Genomic DNA, 26,084 nt, shown 5'->3' with positions numbered 1-26,084 from the left:
CTGTCTAATGGTCTTATCATTCTGGAACTAGAGAATCAAACCTGAGGTGTGCTACATCCAAGACATGCCAATAGTCCTCTCGCTTTATTATTGGTGTCCTTGTCTAATTGCACATCACAATCCCCTCCCCCAGTAATAAACACAAGCACAGAAGAATCAATTGAGTTGACGCACTTTATTCCTAAAACAGAAGCCGCACCACCCATCGCTGGCACGGCATTCATATATATTTATATATATTGCCGTTTGGTTTTTGTGTCTAAATGTGTGGTATAAAATACTATATACGACAATGTACCTCTTTATTTGAACACAGTGAACTTCATTGCTGTACAAGTCCTCTGCAGCTACAGCTTAGCTGTAAATCTTCCAGGCTCAAAGGCATGGGCATAATTCTCCCTCTACTTCTTCTGTACATTGTAACAATACAAATATTCTGTCCCCATTACAAAAAATAATACTCTAAAAGCAACCTACTGCGACTTTATTCATGTTTCTGGGATTTTTTGTTGGTTTTTTTATTAAGACGATTACATATATCTTAGACCAATTGCTTTAAAGCAGGAAGGCGATATAAACCTTCTTGATTTTTTCATATATAAAAGAGGTTAAGAAATAAGACAAATTATACATTTAAAAACTTACAATAAATAGATAGATGCAGGCATTTCATTTGGATACAATGTCATCCAAATGATTAAAAGGGAATTTCAGGTCTTAAAAGGATCCATTCTTGGAAGGGGAGAGGGGAGGGGGGAGGGGGGTGGCGGCGGGGGCACAGATGTCCCTTCTCTTCCAATACTTCAGACTTGTTTCCCCACACGTACTGGCCAATGACTGTCAACATTGCATACACAATGGCGGCTGGGGACTTGTCTATCGCTCTCTCTCTCATTGGCTTCTATTATTTCCAATACAGGATTCAATCCTCTCCCTCTGCATGTATGTGTGTGTGTGTGTGTGTCACAGTGGCAGGAGTTGGCTGAGCTGGTCCGATTACAGCAGGCCCTGGGATCCACTGCCATCCCACGCCGGGGTCCCGTCCCCGTGGTCGTCTTCTGACCGTCGAGCTGGAGTCCCTCAGGAGCGTCCCCTTCTCCGGTGTCCTCCGCTCTCCCCTCCTCCTCCCTCCGCTCAGACTGGCTGTTACAACATGTTCATGATGAAGTTGTACATCTGGTTGAGCACCACAAAGTGGATGGGCAGGCAGGAGCGTCGGTCCTGGGTGGCCGGGTCGCACGTCAGCCAGGAGAGGGCGTTGTACTGCTCCAGCACAAATCTGCAGACGGGAGACAGCGGAAAGGGACGCGCGTTTACTCACACGCACACAGAGAGAGAGAGAGACGCGGGCTCTGGGACCCCCCCCCGGACCTTGAGATGAAGTGGGCCGTTAACACGCTTTTCAAAAACAGCTGAATAGGTGGCGGGCGAGGGGGGCAACCGACCGGGGGGCCCCCCTCCAATCTGAGGAGGCGTGGGTGTGTTTACCTGAGTACGTCTGAGGTCTGATTGGAGTCGAGGGGGTGGGAGTGTTTGCTGTGCAGCAGTTCGTCTGATTGCACTGAAGACACGTGGAGGTGCAAAGAGGCCTGGGCAGAGGAGGAAGAGGAGGATCATTGTCAAGCTCCAGACATTCTCACAGCGGGACCAGAGCAGTGATCAGCCAATAAACCCTGGCTAAGGGGAATACATCGGAAGAGGGGGGGGGGGGGGGGGGGGAGCGTCATTTATCTCTGTGACGGCGTATCTACCGCCGGTTTTAGTCAGGGTCGGCCCTGCCAGCACACACGTGAGCAGACACACACACACGCATGCATACACACCTCTAAACCACCACTGGATGTTAATTATTCAACGCTTTCCTTTGCTGGAGAGTGAATCAATAATGGAGGAGTGTGGAGAACAGTCTTCACATGTGAGCCCAGGTAGGAAGGACAGACACACAGACAGGCAGGCAGGCAGACAGGAAGGCAGACAGGAAGGCAGACAAAGACAGATAGACAGACAAGCAGGCAGACAGGCAATCACGGATAGACAGGCAGGCAGGCAAACCGACAAGACAGACAGAATGACATCCATACGTCCATATTTAAAAAGAGATTCAGGGCAATTTCGATCATATAAACATAACCGCATGACTAAACAAGACAGATCCAACCATATTTGACCGATACAATGTTAAAGGCACAGTTGACCGTGCACAAAATATGCCTCCAGAGTTAAGTCAGCTGGAGAAGGTAAACACCACGGTACCTTAAGGAAAAGGGGACACTGGTTCTGGGCTTGAGGGCAGGCTGACCAGAACCAGTCAGGCAGTGGGCCGGCTTTGGCTGTGGACACAAAGTAGCCCAGGGCCAGGGGCTGCTGCAGGATGTTAGGGGTCTCCTCGTGGGTCTCCATCCTGTCTGCACTCTGGCCCTGCAACACAGGAGGGGGGGGGGGGGTGTTAGATGGGGGAAGCAGACAGCAGATATAATCCTTGGTTATTTCTGACTGAAGAGAAGGTGTCAGGGTCTTTAGACTTGAGTTCAGTCTGTTTGCTGCGTCTCCTGATTTGAAAGGTTTCCGTGTGTGTGTGTGTGTACCTTGCTGCCGTCTCCTCCGTGGTGGTACTGGGAGCCTGGGGAGTGGACTGGCGAGGTGGTGGGCGAGGCTGGCAGGATATTGATGATGTCTGGGTCTACAAGGTCATTCTCCTGGTCCAGAAGGTCGAAGATGCCCATGACCTCCCCCGATTCTGGAGACCCCCCCCCCAAAAAAATGATAACGTGAGTGACAAGTGTTAAGTAAAAAAACCCAAACACCCATTTCCAAACGTCTGTACAGTTTTGTTCTCATTTTGGGATTTTCCCGTGAGGACATGGCTCTTCTCCCCTGCTGCGGGTGTGATGTGACTCCTACCCTGTCCAGATGGGAAGGATGAAGGGGGGGGTGGGGGGGTGGCAGGAGGTGACTCACCCGTGGTGGCGTTGAAGGCGATGTCGATGTTGGTGTCAGTAGTGTAGTTGGAGCTGGCCACCTGCACGAAGGCGGAGGTGGGGAACACCAGGATGTGGGTGCAGGACGTGTCCTGCGGCGTGCTCAGCTGGGACGTCTGCATGTTCAGGGTGGTGCTGCGGCCAAACACCGAGCCCGTCGACACCGAGTCTGCAGAGAGAGAAAGAGAGAGAGACAGAGAGGGGGCAAAAGAGAGGGAGAGAGAGAGGGCGAAAGAGAGGGAGACAGAGAGAGAGAAAGAGAGAGAGAGGGAGAGAGGCGAAAAAGAGGGAGAGAGAGAGTCTGGTCAGTGCATACATTCACATCCCGATGCATTATGTGCATTCAGCACACACACACACACAGTCAGCGGCTGTAATTGGCACGTCCTAACAATCCATTAGTCCCCTTATGAACAACGTTCACATTGTCCGCCGAGTGCTGACTGGTTTAAATCCCCCCTCTTTCAAACAGAGCCATCCATTATCTCCATAAAACACTTTATCTGTAAATCTGTATTAAACGTGTGTTCGGGAGGCAGGCCAACCCTCCACTCGGTTCTCCAGATCAGACCGGCAGATCTGGGGCTGATCTCCGTGGACCAGAGGGCTGCTGGGAGGAGGCCTCAGGGGTGGGAGGAGGCCTCAGGGGTGGGCCTCCTCCCAGCCCAGGGCCTCCTGACAGCCCAGGGCCTCCTGACAGCCCAGGGCCTCCTCCCAGCCCAGGGGCCTACGCCACGCAGCTCCAGCCCTGTCACCACCCAAAATAAACCCCCATCGATCAGGCGCTCCATCACATCAAGACAAAAATCGATGGGAGGCTCGGAACCTGTGCTTTATGAGCGCCAGGAACACGGTTCCTGGAGCCATCCATCTGAGCGGGATGAAGGAGGGACATGCGTTATGATAGCCACCGCCATCCATCACACACACGTCAGAACCGGCACTCGCTGTGGTGCACCGTCATAGGAGGAGGAGGCTGCAAGTTATTATTGTACAGATGGGAAAGATATTTTGAGTGTGTTTACAGCAGCGACACGCGCGCGCGCACACTCAAAGGAAGACAAACTACCTGGCATGATGACAAAGGAGCCCTGGGGCTCCATGGCGACCAGACATGCGCTGAGGATGCTGGGAGTGTCGGAGGCGGAGATGCCGCACATGCGACACATCTCTTTGAGGCGGCGGCTGAGGGACTGCAGGTTCCTCCTGCTCAGCAGAATACTCCAGTCTGGAACACGGAACGCGCAAGGAACAGTGACGTCAGTGTTTTCGTGTCCAACAGCATCTCCAACACAACGGATGATAAATCGCGGTCGGTGTAAAACTGCCTGGGTGAATTCACGCCTTTACCTTTCAACTCCCCGTGTCCCATTCGGCCCAGTCGGCCAATCACCACCCTCCACGGCACCGATGTCATCTGCACTAGCCCTAAGCACCAATCCCACAGCTTCTGCAAGCCCAGTCGCCGTGCGGAGCCTTTTTTCCTCCGCGCCCTGGGTGAGAAGAACACACACACACACATGGTCACACACTAAACAACAGCGACTGAGCATCTGTGACAAGCTCAAGCTCGAATGCCATACATGTAGGAGGAACAACGAACCACTTATCTCTCGGTGTTTACTACTGTTTTGTCTATCGTCATGGTTACCTGCATGTCCCCCGCTCAAGTCACAACAAACCCAGCGTTTGATCAAAATTGCGAGCCGCTCGGGTCTGCCATTAGACACATTCCGGCAGTCTGGAGACGAAAGGGTGAGGAGGAGGGGGGGTGGGTGAGGAGGAGGGGGGGCAGACCCACCTGTTGGGCACGTCGATGCTGATGATGCAGGTCTCCAGCAGCTCGCCGTACAGGTCCGTGCAGGTGGCCAGGAGCCAGCGCTGGTCATGTGACAGGCAGTAGCCCACGAAGAGCACGTTGTACTTCTGGGCCGCCTCGCCGAACGTCTCCCCAAGCTCTGCCTGCTTGTCCTTGACCGGCGCCAGGATGAAGGGGGGGGTGTACAGGCGCGGGCATTCCGGTCGCTGGGGGGAAAACAGAGGTCAGAGGGTCAAGTTGGGTGGAATGTACCTTTATCTAGTACTGGCCCACAGCATGTTACAATGAGACATGGGGTCGGACATGAACTCATTCATTTCTCTTTATTTACATTTGAAAACAGCCTAAACCCTGGTGTCACTTCTAGTCCCAGCCATATCTAACTGGTACCACATTCCAACAGGGGTGGAGGAGTGTTGTACCGTTTGGTACGCTGCTCCGTCTGGTACGCTGCTGCCACTGCCAAGGACAAGAGCAGGCTGCAGCGTATCATCCGCACTGCTGAGAAGGTGATTGGCTGCAATCTGCCTACCCTCGAGGACCTGCACACCTCGAGGACCCTGAGGCGAGCGAGGAAGATTGTGGCCGACTCCTCCCACCCTGGACACTCCGTGTTTCAGTCACTCCCCTCCGGCAGAAGGCTGCGGTCCATCAGGACCAATACCTCACGCCATAAAAACAGTTTCTTCCCTTCCGCTGTTGGCCTCTTCAACAAGGCCAAGGGACCACACTGACTCTAATGACTTCCTGCTTAAAACACACTGCTTTTTGCACTGCATTACAAAATTGTATCTTGTACATTTGTATTTTTTGTAATATTTGTATTTTTGTATTTTATATTGTAAATTATGGCAGCTTATATTTTATTTTATATTTTATTTAATTCTAATTCCACTTAGTACTGCTAGTTTATGTACCCTTAGTATAGATAGTCCACATATTTAAATTTTAGGTCCCTATATGTTTATTGTATGCACCTTCCTGCCAAAGCAAATTCCTTGTCTGTGCAAACTTTCATGGCGAATAAATCCCATTCTGATTCTGATTCTAATTGTGTGTGGTGCGTCGCTAGAATGTAGAGCGTGCACTGGGACAGTGTCTTGGATTGGGTCCTAGTCTGAAACTCCCTCTGTCTAAACCTACACGCTGTATCCCATTAGGGAGGTCTCACAGAGCTAGCCAAGCAGATAATAGAAAGAAAACTCCAGAAGGTTGGGACGGTTCCAAGTCTACAAGGGTTAGTGTAATACTCTCTAGCTCCCTGCCCTCTGTTCTACCTCTCTGACACGCCAAACACAGCTGGAATAAAGGCCCGGGCGAGGTTGGGCTAAGGGTTTGCTTGAGCTATTGAGCTAACGGTAATACCTCAGCCTGACAGCAGCTATTTGTAGCCGGCCTCATGTTAGCATGCTAACAAAGCTAACACCTAAAAACAGGTTATTACTCCACTACCAATTCAGTCCATCCATCAGGATTAGCAATGCTAACGTTGTTGACACGTCAGTGGTGCTTACCTCAGGGCTTTTCAGTGCCGTGTCGATGGCTAGGCCGGGCCCGAAGCCTGTCAGTGATTTGACGTTCGTGGAGGCAGGGAGGGGCCGCCGGCACTGGGAGAACACGGAGAAGGCGAGCGACTTGAGGTGCTGCACGTAGATGTGGCGCTCCTCGTTCCTGACTGGCTGGAGCAGGTACTGGCAGGGAATGATCTGGGAAGAGACGGCGGGGGCACACAGATGAAACACGTGGGGGGGGGGGGGGGGGAACGGACAGCAGTAACCGAAAGCGCGTTTTGGCTCTGCGAGCACATCGAGGGAGCAGCTGAAAGGGCCTGAAGGACGTTTGAGCGGACCTCCTAGCGGCTGCTCGTCGGCCAGGCCCGCCGTACCTGCACAGAGATGGAGTTGCGGATGTGCGGGGGCAGGATCTGGAGCATCTCCAGGTAGCAGCGCAGCAGGCCCAGTGTCCACACGCTGGAGTGGGCCGGCCCGCCGCCTCCCTCGGGCTCCTCGTAGGTGAACGGGTCCACGATGTAAACCACGATGGCGGGGGGGTACGTGATGGCGTGCGACTCCCCGTCCGTGGGCACGCCCACCTTGTCTCTCTCCATGGTGCTGAGGGGGGGGGGGGGGAGAGAGAAGATGGAGAGGGTTAGGATGACATCAGAATAATGCTGACGGAATTAACGAGCTGCAGGGTCTGGTTGGAGATTGGGTAAAGTAGATTTGTTTTCCTCTCCCTTGAATCAGTGTCAGCTTGGCATGTGTGTGTGTGTGTGTGTGCAGTGTAGTACCTCTCTGGGGCTTCAGTTGGCCCCTGGGGCTGGCTGGTGGAGCCGTCCCCAGGGAGGCCTGTGTTCTGGGCTCCAGCCTGCTGGCCCAGCTGCCCCCCCTGGTTCTGGCTCTGCCCGCCGCTCATGCCCCCGAACGGAGGGAACGAGCTGGGCTTGGTCGACTGCATCCCGCCGCCCGCCTGGCCGGAGGACGCCGTCGAGCTGTTGGCACTGTTGGCTCCGCCCGCGCCAGACTGGCTACTGCTGTTGGGGAGGGAGGCGGATCCTCCTGAGGTCACTGAGCTTTGGGGGCCGGCCGGGTTGGAGGATGAGGAGGAGCCGGAAGATTGCGTGGACGAGGATTGGTTGGATGAGGGCGGGGGGGTGGGCTGCATGAGTAGGGAGCTGTCCAATGGCTGAGAGGCGAGGTATGGAGCTGAGGAGAGAGGAAGAGGCCGTTAGGAAACACAGGCGTCGAGAAAGTGCTTGTCCTCGTTATCAGAACCGCCTCTAGGGGCCGACAGAGAGCCGAGGGATTCCAGAGGGGTTCCGCTAACGAGGCAGACAAGCGTCTCTCTCCCAGGCGGTCGGTGAGACCCACCGAGGTCGTGGCGGCACACTTGTGCGTAGAGCTTGAGCTTGGCGAAGGCGTCGCTGTTGCCGCTGGCAGCCTTGAGGAACCAATCGCTGACCGGCTGCTCCGACAGCTTCTTGGCAGCGGCTCCGCCCACTCGTACAATGCCATCTGGGTGGCCTTTGGAGATTGGCCGATGCTGGCCCAGACGACACGACTGCAAGCGACAAAACAGGAAGGAACAATTCAGTGACTGCAAGGACTGAAGTGAGTGAGTGAGTTAGCGATGAGGGAGAGGCTCTCCAATATATTCATTGTGGGAACCAGGCAGAGTGGATGAGAAGTTAATTCAGGCCAATCAATACTGGAGGATGGGGAGGGGGTCACCTCTAATTAAACCAATCAGGGAACAAAACAGCACACTTCCACATATGAGGCATTGACTTCCAATTAAGAGTTCCCCAGCCTAATTTCAATCCAATTGTAACACGATGCCATGCTATTCCCGATCTTCATGGGGGGGGGACGACTCTCGTCCTACCTCGTAGACGGCGGTGAGGTCTCTGAAGAAGCTCTTGGCTCCGCTGAGGAGGGCCTCGTTGTCGGGGCAGACCACCAGGTAGCCCACGTCCCTGTGGGACCCAAAGGGATCCAGCAGCAGCTTCTCCCAGTAGGGCAGGCCGAACGGGGAGAGCACCACAAAGTCGTACTCGTAGCCCACCAGGAAGGTGGGGATGGGCAGGGGCTCCGGAGACTCGTCTGTGCCTGAGGAGGGGTCAAGTGAAGAGGGGGTGGGGAGGGGAAGGAGGGGTTAAGTGAAGAGGAGGAGGTGGAAGGAGGATTTAGGGAGTAGGGGAAGAGAAGGAGAAAGGAGCGCAGTAGAGAGAAACAGTAGGTAGGGAGAAGGGGGGGGGGGGGAAATGTGTGAGTAAGTACTTAACACAGCCATCGCCATCCACCTTTCAGAGAAAGAGTGAAAGAGAGAGAGAGAGAAGAAGCAAATTGAGCCCCAGAGGCCGCGCCCCATAGAGCAGACATCTGGAGAACAGGGGCTGGCAATGGGCTTCCTATTGATCTGCCAGCACACATAAGCAGCAGCATCTGCTAGCCCACACACACACACACACACACGCGCGCACGCAGACACTCGTACGGCTACAAGTCCCATGAAACCACGCGCATCCTGTGTGAAAGCGTGTCTCCAACTGGTGCCCCCCCCCCCCCGCGCGCCTGGCTTACCGTAGGAGCCCCGTCCCGCCATCTTGTGGAACTGCTGCCAGGTGAGCGGGCCCTGGACGCCCCAGGAGCGCACGCTCCTCTTCTTCTGGATGGCGTCCTGCAGCACGGGCTGGAGGGACAGCAGCACGCGGAGGATGTCCTGCGAGCACAGCGCGCTCACGTCCACCGCTGGTGAGGGAAAGGGGACAATCGGGAACGCCGTCGTAGCTCAGGGGAATAGGAGTGGCCGTACGCCGCCCAGGCAAAGAGGATTTCTGATAGTCTTAAGTGACTGCTGTCGGGGTGTGTGTCGAGGATCCGGAAGGTTCCTTACCGTTATGTTTGGACCAGTGGTGCAGACAGGTGCTCTTCACCAGCGCCTCGTCCACCTTGCCCCCGGACATGTTGTCCATGAACTGCCTGCCGTGCTCCAGGGCCATGTAGCAGTCGCTGTGGTAGTCCCTCTCCTCCACCCGCACGCAGGCGGGCACGGGCGCCCCGGCCGAGCCCCGCGCCGCCAGGCTGTCGGGCTCCACGCTGGCGATGGGCGAGAAGGGGTTGGTGCACTGGTCCTGCAGCAGGAGGATGAGCTCGTCGGGCACGCGCTCGCCCCGCCCGCCGCCGCCCGCCCGCTCCAGCGACGAGAGGCGCAGCGCCTCGAAGCGCTTCTCCGCCTCGCGGCTCACGTCCGAGCTGCGCCCGATGATGTCCAGCTCGTCCTCCAGGAAGAGGCCCGAGCCGTTGCCGTAGCGCCGGTTGACCACGGCGCTGAAGCCGCACGTGCACGGGTACTGGGCCTCGCCCGCCGGGTCGCTCAGGTACACGCCCACGTCGGCGCCCTTGATGTTCATGTTGCACACGCAGATGCAGCAGCTGTCGAAGTTGCAGTCCTTGAAGAGGTTCATGACCGACTCGGAGAGGATGAGGGTGACGTAGAGGCTGTGGGCCTCCGGGATGGAGGGCACGGTGGCCGGCTCCACCGAGTTGAGGGGCCGGCAGGTGGACGGCGTGGAGGCGGGCGAGTAGAGGTCCGAGTTCTCGTACTTGAGCGAGCCCTGGACGCTGGCGGGGCCGCGGGGCGTGCGCGGGGTGCGGGGCGTGCGCGGCGTGGGGGCGGAGAAGCGCGGCGTGGCCGGGGAGGGCAGGATGCCCGTGTTGCTGTTGCTGGGCGGGGCGCTGTTGGACATGAAGGGGGTGTGGGTCTGCGGGGTGTAGCTCTGGCTGTAGTCCTGGTCCATGGCGCTGCCCACGCTGGGGATGTTACTGCAGGCGGGAGGGAGGAGAGGACAGGAGTCAGACACACACACACACACATAGTCTTGAGACAGACCATAACTGGGCATGACGACACGGCAGCATCCCAGAGCACCTCTTTTGAGAGAGGACAGCTCTTTACATCAGTAACGAATGTCAGTATGCAAACAATACCTTTCTCTATTCTATGCCCCCCCCCTGCCCCCCACCACCCTCGTTCCTGTAAATAGGTCAACTACCCTGGGACTCCTGGGGCACGTAAACATTCACAGAGATAGAGAGAGAGACACAGAGAGAGAGACAGCTCTGCCATTTCAACAATCACACTTCGTGAGGGAGTCTATTTTTGGGCAGACGAGCAGCTGTGAAGAGAGAGAGAGAGAGACAGTCACCCGGGGAGGGGTGGGAGGGAGGGAGGGAGGGAGAGAGAGAGAGAGAGAGAGAGAGAGAGAGAGAGAGAGAGAGAGAGAGAGAGAGAGAGAGAGAGAGAGAGAGAAAGTGGGATGTAGATACAGAGAGAGAAGGAAAAAAGAGAGAAAGAGAACAGGCTGTCCACACCATACGTGGGGATCGACCCTTGGTGGAGCCTAAGCCAGGCCGCGGCGCCTCTCCCTCTATTTCTCTCCTTCTCTCTCTCTCTCTCTCCTCAGGCAGGTTAAGTACCGGGGGCCATAAAAGCAGCCTGACCAGCTTATTAACGGCTTTCCCAGGACTCCTTTACAGCCTGGGACTTTATAGCCAGTCTTAGCACTCAGCAGACGCTCTGCCGTGCAGCCAGGAGACATCCCATAGTAACCCCTCCTCCGAGCCCCCTACCCCAACCGCCCCGCCCCCCCCCCTCCCAACCCACCCCTTTCTGCTACCCCTCCTTCCAAAACCCTGAAAAACAGACCCAGCCAAATCACTGGGCTCTCCCCACGCTGCCATCTTAAAACGAGATCCGGAGAGAGGCAGAGTTCCGGTAAGGGTCCGGCCTGTCCCTCCGTCACGCGGTCAGTCAGTCGGGAGGGTTTCTGAGTGGGGAGCGGGAGAGGGACGGCCATGCGGGGAGGGACACGCGCATCGTAATCCTCATCTCCCATCAAGCAAGGATGTTTTACCCATCCACTTCCCTGCTCTGCCTCCATCAGCCACGCATGAGAAATGGGACAGGCTCCTCGGGGGTGTGTGTGTGTGTGTGAGTGTGTGTGAACGTGTGTGAGTGTGTGTGTGTGTGTGTGAGCGTGCAGGCGTGTGCTCCCCAGCAGGCCTGCCACTGCCTATCCTGTAAGTCTAAATTACAGCGCTGTCCGGGCGTCCCTCAGCCCAGATGAGCGTGGCGAATCGCAAAGAATCCCTGGGAGTTGGGTGGAAAGAATCTCCATTGGTTCCACAGGCTTTAGCGGGAGATGGTCCTCACTCAACCTGCCTGGCTGGGGGAGGGGGGGAGAGGGGCTCCTAGAGAGAGCAAGTGGAAGGTACAAATGGGGTACCTGCATAATAACGCCTGGAAAGCGGAATGCACATTCCTTACTTTGTCTGGGTGGATGGGGATTAGCATTTTGTTTTGTTTGGAATAGTGGCATAGCGACAGACTGTCACACCGCTAGCCAGCCCCCCACCCCCCCACTCCATATTAATGTAAACTAAGACGGGTGGAACCGGGTCCCTGGGGGCCTGGTCCTCTGGCCTCACCTGTCCTTGTTGAGGAAGGTCATGGCGGGCGCCGGGGCGAGCAGCTCCAGCTTGCCCACCGTCCAGCTGGGCCGGTAGCTGCACTCGTCCGGCAGCTTGATGGGGGGCAGACACTGGCTGGGCAGGGTCTTCAGGGGGGCGAACATGGAGCAGCCCACGAACGCCTGGCACAGCTCGGGCTTGTACACGAACGAGAAGTCCTGGAGGGGGGGGGGGGGGGGGGGAGGAGACACGGGGGAGGGAGGGAGGCAGAGGTGAGTTGGGACGGGGTTAACTGAGTGTGTGTGTGTGTGTGTGCGGGGGGGGCGGGGGTAAGGTTCAGGGGTTCTGAGCCCACCTTGACCTCCGAGGGCTTGGGACTGCAGAAGCTCTCCTCCACCTCGATCTTGAAGTGCCCCCCCAGGGCGGACGTGCCGTCCAGGGAGGTGAGGCCCGTGCCCGCCTCCATGCTGCCGTACTCCTTGCTGCCCATGTTCATGGGGGAGTAGCCCATGATGTGCTGCTCCAGGGAGGGCGGCGTGGGGAACATCTGCAGGTGCAGGTCTGCCGAACCTGGAGGGGGGGTGGGGGGGGGGGGGGGTGGGAAGAGAGGGTGGGGTTATAGAGTGACACCAGCAGAACCACAGCACAATGGGATTCCCACTGCTAATGTTTACAACAAGAACAACAGTTTGGACTCCCTGATCCAAACTAGGGGGTTAGGGTTAGAATTGTGTGCAAAGACAGCTGTCAACAATAGACACAGATGGAGAACTCGACACTTTGCCCTGGCCCCAGCCTCAGAGCTGCCCGGAAGCTGCTCGACCTGGACACTTGAGTCTGGCCGGTGCAGTCAAACACACCACCACTAGGTGGCGTGTGGTGTTCGAGCGCCCCTCTGGCGCCCAAATGGTGCCGCCAAAAGTGGTGAGGGAACCCGCTTTAGGCCTCATTAGGAAATGAATGGATATGAAAAGCTTCTGGTTGCCAAGTGTGTGCAGGACGGGTTCTGCATCAGGTCTCACTGTTCCCAAGCACACTGGCTGGGTATCATTAGAAAGTGGTTAGAGGGTGGGGAGTGGCCAATGTTGGACCAGTGCTTAAGGGCAGGGTGGTCCCCTGGGCACTGGGCTGGGAGGCAGGCTGGCTGGCTAGTTGGCTAGCTGATTGGTTGGCTGTCATGCTAGCTAGCTGGCTGGCTGGCTAGTTGGCTAGCTGATTGGTTGGCTGTCATGCTAGCTAGCTGGCTGGCTGGCTGGTGTGTCTGGAGCAGGCAGAGCCGTGGACAGACGTACTAATGCAGGAGACTGGGTCTAGCGTGGCTGGTTTGGGCTCCTTGTTGCTGAACTTGTCGTCCGTCCCGTTGAGCGCTCGTCTCGATCCGGGCTGTGGACAAACGACAAGAGCGAAAAGACTTTCATTACAGATGTGGAGAAGCTTCCGGCATCACGTGCGCCTCCGTTCTCCCTCGCATGTGCTTTAGTAACGGCGCTGAATTCCACCCGACAAACAAAGATGGTCTGCTTTCGAAACTGTCACCACCAGGGCTGGACTGTAGCAGTGGGAGGGAGGGGGGGGGGTGTCTGGAAGCCATCCATCTCAGGACTGGGGAAAGACTTGTCAGGCCCTGATGTACTGCATGTATGCATCATCCGGGCTGGCAGAAACACACACACACACACACAAACACCCCCCCTCCCCCCCAAACCCATCCGCTCTTGCCAGGCGCTACTCCAGCTAATGGGATATTCATTGTGGTTTAGTGCCGGGAGCCTCTGGCAGGCTCTACTGACCGCCAGCTCATCCTCGTCCGAGTTGAAGAGGTTGTCCAGGTCGTTGATGGACACGGCCAGGTCCGTCTCGTGGATCAGGCTGGTAGAGGCTGCGCGGTTGTGGGCTGCGGCTCGCTGGGCGTCTGGGGGGGGGGGGGGGACGACGACACAGGGATGGGGGTTAGTCGACCGCAGGGCTCTCCATGTTGAGCAGTGGGTGTTGCTTCTGGACGTGGTCGGGGTGAGTGTTTAACACTGGTTGCTGGCTGCGTTTAGCTGCTGGACATGCTGTCAACCCTGCTAACTACACTATGGCAGAAGGGTGTGTGTGTGTGTGTGTGTGTGTGAGAAAGAGAGAAAGAGAAACAGACATGAGAGATTGAGAGAGATTGAGAGAGAAACAGAGAGTGTGTACAAGGGCGGGAGAGAGATAGAGAGAGAGGTCTTACCGTCTGATGGGCCCGCTGCTCCATCCTCCCCCTGAGACACGAGATGAAGGGATGAAGAGACGAGAGGGAAGGAAGGAAGAGAGATCAATACTGTGCACCTTTCAAAACAAACAGGAGAGGGATGGCATCGTGGTGGAACAGAAAGCACCTGATCAAACAAGTCTGAACAGGAGACAGGCTCTGGACACGGACCTCAACATGGCAGATGACATGAGGTCAGTCACATGAACACCCCCCCCCCACACACACACACACACACACACACACACACACACATCTGCCCCTCAAGAGGTAGACTCTCTGAGGGGGAACACAAGTTATTTCAGGCACACAAACTCATGGAACTAAAGAAGGGAGAGCCAGAGAGAGAGAGAGAGAGAGAGAGAGAGAGAGAGAGAGAGAGAGAGAGAGAGAGAGAAGGAGGGAGAGGAAGAGACAGAGTGAGAGAGAGAGAGAGAGAGAGAGAGAGAGAGAGAGAGGAAGAGAGAGAGGAGGGAGAGGAAGAGAGAGGGAGGGAGAGGAAGAGAGAGAGAGAAGGAGGGAGAGGAAGAGAGAGACAGGGTAAGGTCTCTGCTAATGAGATTTCCAGACACGGCTTGCGCTGTATCAGAGAAATGCCATGGTCAGGGAACGAGCACTGATTTCACGACGACAACAAACATCAATATCTGGAGGGGTGGGGTGTGTGTGTGTCCGTGTGTACTCCACTGATGAGCTGTGTGTACTGTACGCACACACACACACATAGAGCAGGCAGGAAGCCCAGTGTGTTGTGTTGGGGAGTGGTATGTTGCAGCCATTGATTTCATTCCGCTCGAGGGGGCTTCTATCTGTGTAAAGGGGCTCTAATCTGTTTCCCTTAAAGGCTCACTGCACAGCAGCAAAAACAACCACACACACACACACGTGCACAGACACTAAAAACCTATACGGACTAATGACGCCATCACCCTTATCAATAATCTAGCCTTGAGTGGGAGCTGGGATCTAGCTTGACATGTTCGCGCGCGCGTGCGTGCGTGTGCATGAGCGAGCCTTGCGTCACACTGTCCTTATTATTCCAAGGCTGTCAGTATGAAAGAGCTCTCTCTCTCTCTGTCTCTTTCTGTCTCCCCCCCCTGTTCTCTCCACCATCGCTGGCCACTTCATGGCTGGGTCGGCCACTAACTCCAAAGGCCGTGGCTCTCACACTGGCGCTCTGTCACACGGAAGCCGGGAGGGGCGGCGGTGATGGCGACCTCGCCGCCCTGCCTGTGGAGCGAGCAGCTCTGAATAGCTCGCACAAACCCTCGAGTGAGGGGGGGTCTGGTTAACACGGTGCCATCCAGTCCCTATCTGACTGGACTACACAACACCCATGCCACCACGACGTCCCCCTGGGCATGAGCTGGTGTTTTTTTGGGGGCGGGGGCGCTCTTGGCCAGGGGGGCTCCCGACGGCCGCGTCGCATCATCGACGTGAGCCGCTGAAGCACAACCAGGACACACACTCAGCACACTGCGGAGGGGCCACCAGGGACCAGGTGAAGCAGTGCTGGCAGCTCCAGCTCACCCCCCCCCCCCAGAGAAGGAGAAAAAGGATCAGCCCTCATGAGGAGAGAAGGAGAGAGAGGGAGAGAGAGGGATTGAATGAGAGTGAGTGAGAGAGAGTAAAGAAAAAGGATGACAAAAAAAAAAGAAGTGCTTTCTAAAACGGGCCGGTTCAGTGCGCTGGGTTTATTTCTCTGGTTGCCCGAGCCCTCCCTTCTCAGCCAGGGAAAACAGAGGCAGGCGGCTCGCTTACACACACACACACACCTTTCTTTCCCTCTCTCTCGAAGCGCTCGGGGGCGGTTCCTCGCTGACAGGTGGCCCAGGTTTGGAAGCACACCAGCGTCGGAGGCAGCGCCCGGGGGAGGGAGGGGGTTAAACTGAACAAGAGAGAAGGATACCGGAGAGGCCGTCCCTCTGATTTGACACTTGGCCTCTCAGCTCTGGTGACAATAGAGGGGTTGGAGCTGGCTTCCTGTGTGGTGCGGGAGGGGAGCGGAGCAGAGAAGCAAGGAGGACACGAGGGGATGTGGCCCGTATTTAGCACGCGGGATTGCTGACGCCTCGCTTTCTGACCCTATCCCCCCCCCTGCCCCTGTCCTGACCCCGGTATGACCCCCCCCCCCCCCCCCCCCACAGTGTCCCCTGGACCCGAGGCCGGAGGGTCACGGCACGGGGGACCCACCTTGTTCCTCTTCCCCGGCTCCCGCTCGCCGCCCAGCTTGTCCTTCTTGTCGGAGAAGGTGAATTTGACGTCGCCGTCCACGAAGGCGTACGGGTCCACGTCGGGCTCGTGGTCGCTGATGGCCGCCGCTGCCAGGTACTGGTTCCTCCGCTGGAGGTACATCTGCACGCGCTCCTCCGACACCTTCAGAGGCCTCTTGGAGGCGGCCATGAGCCTGGAGACACGCGGAGGCAGGGGGTCAGAGGCAGGGGTCAGAGGCAGGAGGAGAGAGACACAGGGACTTGTGAGACAGACACTGTTATTGATTTCCTGGTTTCATTCCCTGTGTACGGTAGGTCACAGGCCTGGTGCAGTAGCTGGTGGAGGTGAGAGGTTGCCGGGCTGCCCTGGTGAGTTTTAATAACACCCTCTGTGGCACACTCTGGAGGATCTCCTTGATGCATGGGCAGTCCTCAAAGGGCTCATTTTCACCGAGGGCCACATCAGCATTATGGTTGCCCTCAAAGGGCCAATTGTAACTACGATGTAACAATGTTTACGATGTAAACACATTGTTTTTAGCTGTAGCTTTTGTGCACATATTCTGCTGCGATTGCAGTCCGCCTTTTAATTCTTGGACAATCAACAGGTTTTTTTGGAGGCTAAATTTGGCATATATATCTCCGTGTTTGGTGTCAAAATGCAGACGGAGATTGTACTCTTTAACGACCGACAGAAAGGGATCGTAGTACTACGATCCCTTTCCCATCGATATTATTTATATTGATACCATTTTCGAGACTGCTTATCGATCCGAGTGTTAATCAGGCGCGGAGCCAGATATATAAAATGATCTTGCGGGCCGGATCTAATTGTACGCCAGGCCGGATGTGGCCCACGGGCCTTGTGTTTGACACCTATGCTCTGGAGGATCTCTTTGATGCATGGGCAGTCCTGACTGGCCAAGACAGAGGGCTGCAGTCTGATTGGTGCAGAAACCAGGGGTGGGAAGTGAGTGGCCCAGTTCACAAAGACCCGCCTCCCTCCCTCCCTCTCTCCCCTCCCTCCCTCCCTCCCTCCCTCTCTCCCCTCCCTCCCTCCCTCCCTCTCTCCCCTCCCTCCCTCCTGACAGTACAGAGCTGACAGTACACAGCGGCCCAGGCCAGAGATTAGCCGCCATGCTGAGCTGTGTCCGGCAGGATTACAGAGCTCCAGAATAGCCCTGCCTCAGAGGCCTCGGACTGGGATTGTGTAACATCGCAGATTATTCCCACCTCGGTCGTCGTCACGCCCCGCGGATGGACCCCTAGCCTCCACGCCCGCCCCCCCCCCCTCGCCCAGCCTCTGGTCCATCTCTTTGTCCTCGCTCTATGCTGGCTAGACCCTGGCTGTCTGGAGGACGGCGGAGGTGGGTGTGGCTGGACAGGAGGGGTGTGTGAAACTGATGGATCCCGTTCTATATTTTACCCTTGTCTCTATTCCCATGTTGTGTGAGTGTATGTGTGCGCACACGCGTGTCCGCGATCGATAAGCTCCCCCCCAGCCTTCTGCAGTGCTGGCCGTTGCACATTAGTGATGTATGATGTCAAAAGTGCAACACGGAGAGAGATGAACATGTCATGTGTGGCTCAACACAACACAGAACCCTTCAGGGGGGAGGGGGGGGGCAACACAGAACCCTTCAGGGGGGAGGGGGGGCAACACAGAACCCTTCGGGGGGGAGCAACACAGAACCCTTCAGGGGGGAGGGGGGGGCAACACAGAACCCTTCAGGGGGGAGGGGGGGCAACACAGAACCCTTCAGGGGGGAGGGGGGGGGCAACACAGAACCCTTCAGGGGGGAGGGGGGGGCAACACAGAACCCTTCAGGGGGGAGGGGGGGCAACACAGAACCCTTCAGGGGGGAGGGGGGGGCAACACAGAACCCTTCAGGGGGGAGGGGGGGGCAACACAGAACCCTTCAGGGGGGAGGGGGGGCAACACAGAACCCTTCAGGGGGGAGGGGGGGGCAACACAGAACCCTTCAGGGGGGAGGGGGGGGCAACACAGAACCCTTCAGGGGGGAGGGGGGGGCAACACAGAACCCTTCAGGGGGGAGGGGGGGGCAACACAGAACCCTTCAGGGGGGAGGGGGGGGCAACACAGAACCCTTCAGGGGGAGTGTGTGTGTAGCGGGGACGGAGGGGGCAAGGAGAGGGCGGGGCTCTCTGTTGCCCCCTGTGGGGACTACCTGGTATGTGTGTGTGTGCGCGCCCAACTCACTCGGTGACCGACACCACGCCGTCGGCGCCTCCCGACGCCTCGTCCCGCAGCCTGTCGCCGGGCAACAGCGGCGTGCTCAGCTCCGCCTCTTTCCGGCGGGGCAGGTTGAAGAAGCGCCAGGGGGCGTGGCCGCCGTCCTCCTCCAGGTGGACGGCCGCGCCCACGTACACCGAGGGCTCCAGGGGCTCGGGGTAGGCGGGATGGAAGTGCTGGGCCAGCCCCTCCAGGCGGGGGTCCTCCCCGCCCTTCGGGCCCACCAGACAGGCCTCCGGAGGGTTCTGGTAGAAGTGCTGGCTGTGGGGCGTCGAGGGGTTCTTCATGGCCTCCCCCGCCTCCTCGCCCCCGGCCTCGCAGGGGTGGGGGCTGAGGGGAGGGGGCTGGGGCGAGGCCGGAAGCTCCGGGGGTCCCCCGCCGCCGTGCAGCTGGGGGGGCTTGGCGGCGGCGGCGACGTCCGACGCCCGCAGGCCCGGGAAGCGGGCGGCGTCCTGGCCCCGCAGGGACATCCTCTGGCCCGCCGTCTCCGTCTCCATGGCGGCGGCGTCGTCGCAGGCCGGGCTGCGGTGGTGGAACGGCGTCTGCGGCCTCTTCTGCTGCTTGTCGCCCTTCTCCGCCTTGTCGCCCCCCACCTTGTGCTTGGCGGGCGGCTGCGGGGGCTGGCCCGCAGACGGGGGCTGGCCCGCCGCGCAGCCCCCTCTCTGCTTCACGCTTTTATGTCTGGAGACGGAGGGAGAGAGAATGTCAGGAATATGAATCTATATTAATCGGCCGGCCCACAAGGAGACAAAAACATCACACGCCATTGTGCTCCAAAGTTTGTCCGCTAGCATGTTGTGCTAGCAAGCTATTTAAACAGACACGACACGGCCCGTTATCCGTCTGCGCGGGACGGCTGGCGACGTTTCGGACGGGACGGGGTCGCGAAGCAAACGGGAGATTTCCGTACGGGGAGATACGCAAACATCGACCCACGTGGAGCATTAGTGCACTTGTTTCCATCCAGGCAGCAGCTAGACCCCTCTGTCCTGGCACGCGCTCCCTCTAGCTCGCAGCCTCATGAGAGGCTGTAGCCTAAACCACTTAGCAGAGAGGAAGATTCAGATCTAACCCCGAGCGATATGTAAGTAAATATGAAACTAAACGGGGGGGGCTTTTTACACCACCAGGTGTAACCGGTGGTGTAAAAAGGACAGGTCTGTCATTTCCACTCTTCAATAACCCCCCTAATGCGCTCGGTGAGAACCTGTCAGAGTACATTTTGCCATCTCCAGTCTTTATTTGTTGTGCCTGGACTCAATAGAGACAATTTGGCAAGCGGCATCACGTCAGCCCTTTGACAGTATCCATTTTAAACGAATGCCGCGCCTAATCAATAGCTGTTACTGAATAAATGAATTCTTCCCGGAGCCAATAAGCACTCCGTGTGGCTCCGTACAACATCTGAAAGCTGTCTCGCAGATCACAGCGCAGAGCACACATCATCTGGGCTGCTCTGCTCCTCATTGGGTTGCAGTCAACTGAAACCTGTGTTTTGTGTGTGTATATGTGTGTGTGGGTATGTGTGTGTGTGTGCAGTGCACCCCTCACTGGCTCAGTGGGGACCCTATTGTTTAGCTCTTGTTATGTTAAACTGGAAGAGGACTACGAGGGCAGAGAGTGTGTGTGTGTGTGTGTGAATGCGTGGGTGTGCGTCTGTGGGCATCTATTCAGAGTCAGGCGGGTGTATTGGGGGTCATCTGTCGCCATGGTAACCGCAGGCAGCTCTTCTGGTGTGTGTGTGTCTAAGCTCAACCCCTGTTCTGTTTTCCAGACCAGTTACTTCCCAGGATTACCATGGCCCTGCTTAACTGATGAGGAGAGTTTAGGCTAGAGGGAAAACAACCAGGGAGTAAAAACACACACACACACACTCACACACTTTCTATCCACAGAAGCACATGTCTCATGCCAGGCCCCTCTGGCGACAGAGAAAGTGTTGTGGAGGGAATCCCTTTTGGGAGTCCTAACTTTAGGGCTGGACCTCCTCCAACATTAATGACCAGCAGCGGCAGCAGCCTCCACGCCAGCCTGGCCCCTGCCCCGGCCTCCCCTTCATGGGCACGCTTTCTCTCCCACCCCTGCCCCCCCTCCTGCCCCCCTCCTGACCCCCCCCCCCCCTCCTGGCACCTGCTGGGAATGGAGGCTTTTTGCCATCTACAGGCCAAGTTAAAGTACTCCCCTGGTAAAAACAAAACACACACACACACACAGCAAAACACACACACGCAGAGAGGGATGCCGGGTGCAGCGTGTCAAGCATCTGTTTATGTAGGAGCAGCAGCAGCCTGGTGTGTTACTGCGGATGCGTGTGTGTGTGTGTGTGCCCAGAGACAGACAGCCTCGGGACATGCTGACTACAGCCTTTCCCCCCCTTCGAGAGCACGGCGTGCACGTGCGTGCGCGCACGAGCCTCCCAAGCGACGGCGTCCTCACCTCCCCAGTAGCGCACGAACCCTCTCTCTGCGCTCGTTTGTCAGCCCACGGGCTGCGCCATTTTTAGCACGGGACGCCTCCGTAAACAACACCCCCCACCCCCCACCCCCACGGGTCAAACCAGACCACCGTCCCAGTGGCGGACAGCTTTTCCTGTCCCTGGCCGTGGAGGCGTGGCCAGCGTCTGTGTGGGTTTGATCCCTGACACGGCTGTCACTTAGCGCGGGGGATGGAGATGGATGGCGCGCACAGACCCCTCACCAGGAACACCGGGGCCGCGCCAAAGTGCTGAGCCAGCGCAGCCGGAGCGAGGCGCCGGGGAGCGGGGCGACGCGCGCACACACGCCTACACACGGACACGGACACTCGTCCGCACGCACACACGCTCACGCGCGTACGAATGATCGCTTGCACGGGCACACCGCGCGTCACAAGCAGGCGGACAAACACATACATCACACACACAGTCACGAACATGCCCCCACACACACACGCACACACAGGGCGCGGGGCGTACCTGGAACAGCAGCAGCTGGACCGGTGTGTGGACTGGACAAAGTCCCAGGCCCCGGCCCTCTCCAGCAGGTCCTCGTCACAGCCGTTGGTGGTGGCCGAGAACTTGCGCCTGCAAAACGACAACCAGATCAACCAACCCGCTCGCTGGACACGACCCTGGCTGTGAGCCAGGTGTGTGAGAGAGAATGCATGTGTGTGTGCGTGTGTGTTTGGGTGGGTGGGTGGGTCGTACTTGTTCTGGGCCCGGTTGATGTTGCACTCCTGCCAGACCCGCTCCACCACCTGGCTGGCCAGGCGCCGAGGGATCTTGCCCCCGTGGTGGCTGGTGCTGTCCACCGGGAAGCCGTCCGGCACGGCCGACACCTTCACCCACTTCTGGGCCGACTGGGAGTCCACTGCAGGAGAGGATGCCGGCAAGGTTGGGAGAGCGTCTTATCCGTACACAAATATCTAGCCTTGGAGCTGAGTTGAATAGCCTTGGAACTGGTATTATGAGTATGGTGTGTTTCAGTGTGTGTGTGTGTGTGGGAGGGGGGGGGGGGGTACGTACCTGTCTGCGTCTCCTCCGGGGACGTGGGGGGCGTGAGGGTGACCGAGGAGATGGCAGGGTCTCGCTGTGACGATGCAGGCACTTGGTGGCCGCCCGCGTACACGGGGGTGCAGTGGGAGGAGCCCACGGGGGCGGCGGGGGGGAGGTCCGACTGGGGGACCAGCACCAGGCAGGCGGGGTACACCATCCTCACCCCACCTGGAGAGAGGAGGAAAGGAGAGGAAGTGAGGAAGATAGACAGAAAGATTCGAGTCAGAAACAGTGCATTTCAATAAGCTGAGCCCAACGGCCCCTTACGACACGGTTTTAAAATCAGCCCATTGAGCTCGACCATAAACGGTTTAACGAACGCCCGGGATGGACCCCGTGATTCAATTGAGCCGAGCCCGACGGCAGCCAGCCGCACTGGGCGTCTCCCCCCCCCCCCCGAGGCTTCTGGGAGAAGAAGACTTACCCACGAGGACCTCCACGGCGGCCAGCGAGTCGTCCTCCCAGTCCATGTCCTCCGGCTTGTCCTCGGACGCGCTGCCGTCCTTGGCGCTGGGGCTGATGGGATAGAACTGGTTCCACTCCTCGATCAGCTTCTGGGTGGGCGGGTCCGACACCTTGAAGGACTGACCCGTCAGGGTGCCGTTCAGCCCGAACGGACTCAGGATCACTGAGAGGGGGAGGGGGGAAGGAGGGAGGGGGAGAGAGGGAGAGAGAGGGAGAGAAAGAGAGAGTCAGTGCACGAGACAATCACGCAAAAAGGGTTTTCTAAGAGAGTCTAAGGGACCAATACACGACAAGCGGGCTCCCCTCCCCCCCACCCCTCTCCTTTCCCCTCCCCCCCACCCCTGGTTCGGCGGAGTCGGACCTTAACACGGTGCTCGGAGGGCTTGCCAGCCCCTTGCGACCAGCCAAACACTCACAGAGCAATACAGCAGACAATTATTGGCAGAGGGAGGCCTGTCTCAGCCAATAAACAGGCCTCATAAAGTTAGCATGCAGCTGGACCACCTTCACACACACACACACACACACAAACACACACACACACACAAACACACGCGTGTCTGACCTGACCCCCTTTCACACACTCACACCCCCTCACATGCCATCAGCCGGCCTCATCCTCCGCACAGATTAGAAATATAAGAAGGGGGTGCTGGGAGAGAGAGAGAGAGAGGGGGTGGAGGAGAGACCATTCGTTAATGTCTCTCTCCTCCGGTGTGTGTCATTACACTGCTGTTTGGGCCCTGTCCCTGGGTATTGATCTGTGGCTGGACTGGATGGAGCTTCCAGGAGGAAGAGAGAGGGGGAGGGGTGAGGGGGAGAAAGAGAGAGAGAGAGAGAGGGGGGGGAGAGAGAGAGAGAGAGAGGGGGGGAGAGAGAGAGAGAGAGAGAGAGAGAGAGAGAGAGAGAGAGAGAGAGAGGGGGGGGGGAGAGAGAGAGAGGGGGGGGAGAGAGAGAGAGAGAGAGAGAGAGAGGGGGGGGAGAGAGAGAGAGAGAGAGAGAGGGGGGGAGAGAGAGAGAGCCTGGAGAGAAAGCTAGGATCCATTAACAGGCTCCCTGCATGGCTGCAGACAGACAAGGATCCATTTAGAGCCCCGATATGAGGAAAGCATCCACAACTGGTAGTTTCATCTCTCATGGCTCTTCACTGGGACAGGGGCTGGCTGGCTGGCTGTCTCTCGGGCTGGCTGGCTGTCTCTCGGGCTGGCTGGCTGTCTCTCGGGCTGGCTGGCTGTCTCTTGGGCTGGCTGGCTGTCTCTCGGGCTGGCTGGCTGGCTCTCGGGCTGGCTGACTGATGGACTGACTGATGGACTGACTGGCTGCCTGGCTCTCTGGCTGGCTGATTGGCTGACTGGCTGGCTGATGGGCTGACTGGCTGGCTGATGGGCTGGCTATCTGTGTGTCTGTCTGGTTGGCTGGCTGGACATTCCTGCTAACCAGGCTGAGTCTAAGGGGCAGCAGTTCCACTGCAGCGTTGGTCCTACAGACAGTACAGGTGCAGACAGGGCTCACATATCAACTGGTGAGGGCCGACCCAGCACCTTGTACGTCATAGAGACCTACAAGCCAGCACCTTGTACGTCATAGAGACCTACAAGCCAGCACCTTGTACGTCATAGAGACCTACAAGCCAGCACCTTGTACGTCATAGAGACCTACAAGCCAGCACCTTGTACGTCATAGAGACCTACAAGCCAGCACCTTGTACGTCATAGAGACCTACAAGCCAGCACCTTGTACGTCATAGAGACCTACAAGCCAGCACCTTGTACGTCATAGAGACCTACAAGCCAGCACCTTCTAAGTCATAGAGACCTACAAGCCAGCACCTTGTAATTCATAGACCTACAAGCCAGCACCTTGTAATTCATAGAGACCTACAAGCCAGCACCTTGTAATTCATAGAGACCTACAAGCCAGCACCTTGTAATTCATAGAGACCTACAAGCCAGCACCATGCAGTATAGAGACCTACAAGGCAGCACCTTGCAGCTCTTAAGAGAGACCTACAGCACAACACAGCACATCGCCAGGGATGATCATACTGACTGTAATCAAATTCAGCCCCCCTCCCCTCCCCCTCCCCCTCCTTCTCCTCCCCCCTACCTTCCCCTCTCCTTCGCTCTCGCTCTCTTTGAGGGCTGCTATTTATTTTTCTGACTCCCTAAACCGAGCGAGGAGAAAGATCAGATTGGGTGTAATTACAGAGATGTTCCTGTCTCTCCGCCCCCCTCCGCCTGCGCGTCTCCCCGAAGACATGTCAGCAGCACTCACATCAGCTCCACGGCCCGGGAGTTCATTACAGTACCCCCCCCCCCCTCCCCCGCGCCGCTGTGAGGTCACATCCTGGAGAGTCTTGAGCGCTACGCCGCACGGCCAACTGAGCATGTCATGTCAGAGGTGAGGGGGGGGTTGGGGGGCGTAAGCCTTTCTTTTCAGCCATGCTTGGACGGCCCGAGTGTAAACACACACACACACACACGATCGGTTGCAACACACACCTGCGCCGAGCCGGCAAAAGGCTGAGTCTGAGAATCTTAGCCCGTGTTTCTCCCCCTGATCTGGGTCATCGGCTGCTTACACAATACCTTACAGGACAGAGATCTGGGCTGCAACGCCCCTCTCCCCCCCCCCGCCCTCCCCACCGCAAGCTCAGATGAAGAATCTAGGAGGTCTGGAGGCGTCAACCTGCCGTTTGAGCGGTGCTGACGAGAACCACGGGGGAGAGCACTGCTAGCTATCGACCAGCCAGGGTGTGCGTGTGTCTGTGTGGGGCGGAGGGGGACCATCTCTCTCTGCGCTCTCAATGGGAATCATTAACCTGCTAGCTGGATCTATAGGACTCTAATAGAAGGCTTTTTAAACAGCCGGCACTTGGCCCTTAACTAGAATTGATATTATTACAGAGCCAGGGAGAGCGTGTGAGAGAAAGACAGATAGGGATTACATGGAGATTCCCCCTCCCTCAGTACACTCCTGATCAGTTAAATGGACACAAAGATCATTGGTTATTAGGAAGCGGGGGGGATGGGGTAGAGAGAGGGAGGGGGGGGGGGGCAACGGTGGAGTAGAAGAGGAATTGTTGTTTTTTTTTTTATCTCTAAGCCACAGTGGAGCTTTTGCCTGGTGTAGCGATATCTCCCTTATAAGCTCTCCTTCTCCCCCTCCTCCATGCTCTCCCCCTCCCCAGGGATGGACAGAGGGATGGCTGGAGGGAGCGAGGGGCAGACGGGGGGAGGGGTGGAAGAAACGGGGGGTCACAGGAGAGGGAAGACAGGTGAACTGAGGGAGGGGGAGCAGGAAGTGAGGGAGGGGGGACAGGAAGTGAGGGAGTAAGACAGGTGAACTGATGGGGGAGGGGAAGGGATGGATGGATGGAGGAGAAGGGAGGTGCGGGTAGTGGAGGAGGCCAATATGGGGTGACCATGTGCACGTGTGTGTTTGGCTCACCTTGGAAGGGGCTGGAGGACTGCTGGGCCAGGGTCAGGTGTTCCTCCCCAGGTGGTAGACTGGCTGGTGCTGGTTGATCTCCACGCTGGTGCACACATTACTCTCCCCATGCAGGAAGAAGGTGAAGGAGCAGGACAGGTGTTCACTGGAGAGAGGGACGGAG

At 57.4% G+C, this 26,084-nt stretch overlaps 1 protein-coding gene across 1 annotated transcript; it reads right to left on the bottom strand.

Annotated features, from left to right (window-relative positions):
- Nucleotides 1-156: 156 nt before the first annotated feature.
- Nucleotides 157-26,084, bottom strand: med13a (mediator complex subunit 13a). Its single transcript, XM_062485176.1, has 27 exons — nt 25,922-26,084; nt 22,431-22,634; nt 21,977-22,174; nt 21,659-21,821; nt 21,428-21,535; nt 18,442-19,155; nt 16,201-16,414; nt 13,987-14,017; nt 13,559-13,680; nt 13,061-13,151; nt 12,124-12,338; nt 11,787-11,986; nt 9,193-10,121; nt 8,880-9,047; nt 8,182-8,405; nt 7,668-7,857; nt 7,088-7,502; nt 6,683-6,908; nt 6,312-6,503; nt 4,780-5,003; nt 4,329-4,471; nt 4,048-4,206; nt 2,959-3,147; nt 2,586-2,737; nt 2,254-2,418; nt 1,489-1,589; nt 157-1,279 (listed from the first exon to the last, which is right to left on the bottom strand). The coding sequence occupies exons 2-27, from the start codon at nt 22,474-22,476 to the stop codon at nt 1,147-1,149; spliced, it is 5,712 nt and encodes a 1,903-aa protein (XP_062341160.1). The 5' UTR covers nt 22,477-22,634; nt 25,922-26,084; the 3' UTR covers nt 157-1,146.

This window comes from Osmerus eperlanus, chromosome 19 (genome assembly GCF_963692335.1).
Source record: "Osmerus eperlanus chromosome 19, fOsmEpe2.1, whole genome shotgun sequence".
Lineage (NCBI taxonomy): Eukaryota > Metazoa > Chordata > Actinopteri > Osmeriformes > Osmeridae > Osmerus > Osmerus eperlanus.
This window is presented reverse-complemented; position numbering and strand designations above follow the sequence as displayed.

Excerpts from the sequence above, each read along its gene's own strand:
- med13a (XM_062485176.1), bottom strand. The coding sequence starts at position 22,476 with ATGGACTGGGAGGACGACTCGCTGGCCGCCGTGGAGGTCCTCGTGG. Across the intron at positions 8,406-8,879 it reads GGCGGGACGGGGCTCCTACG|GCACAGACGAGTCTCCGGAG; the intron begins GTAAGCCAGGCG and ends ACCCCTCCTCAG. Across the intron at positions 4,472-4,779 it reads AGCATCGACGTGCCCAACAG|GGCGCGGAGGAAAAAAGGCT; the intron begins GTGGGTCTGCCC and ends CTTCTCACCCAG.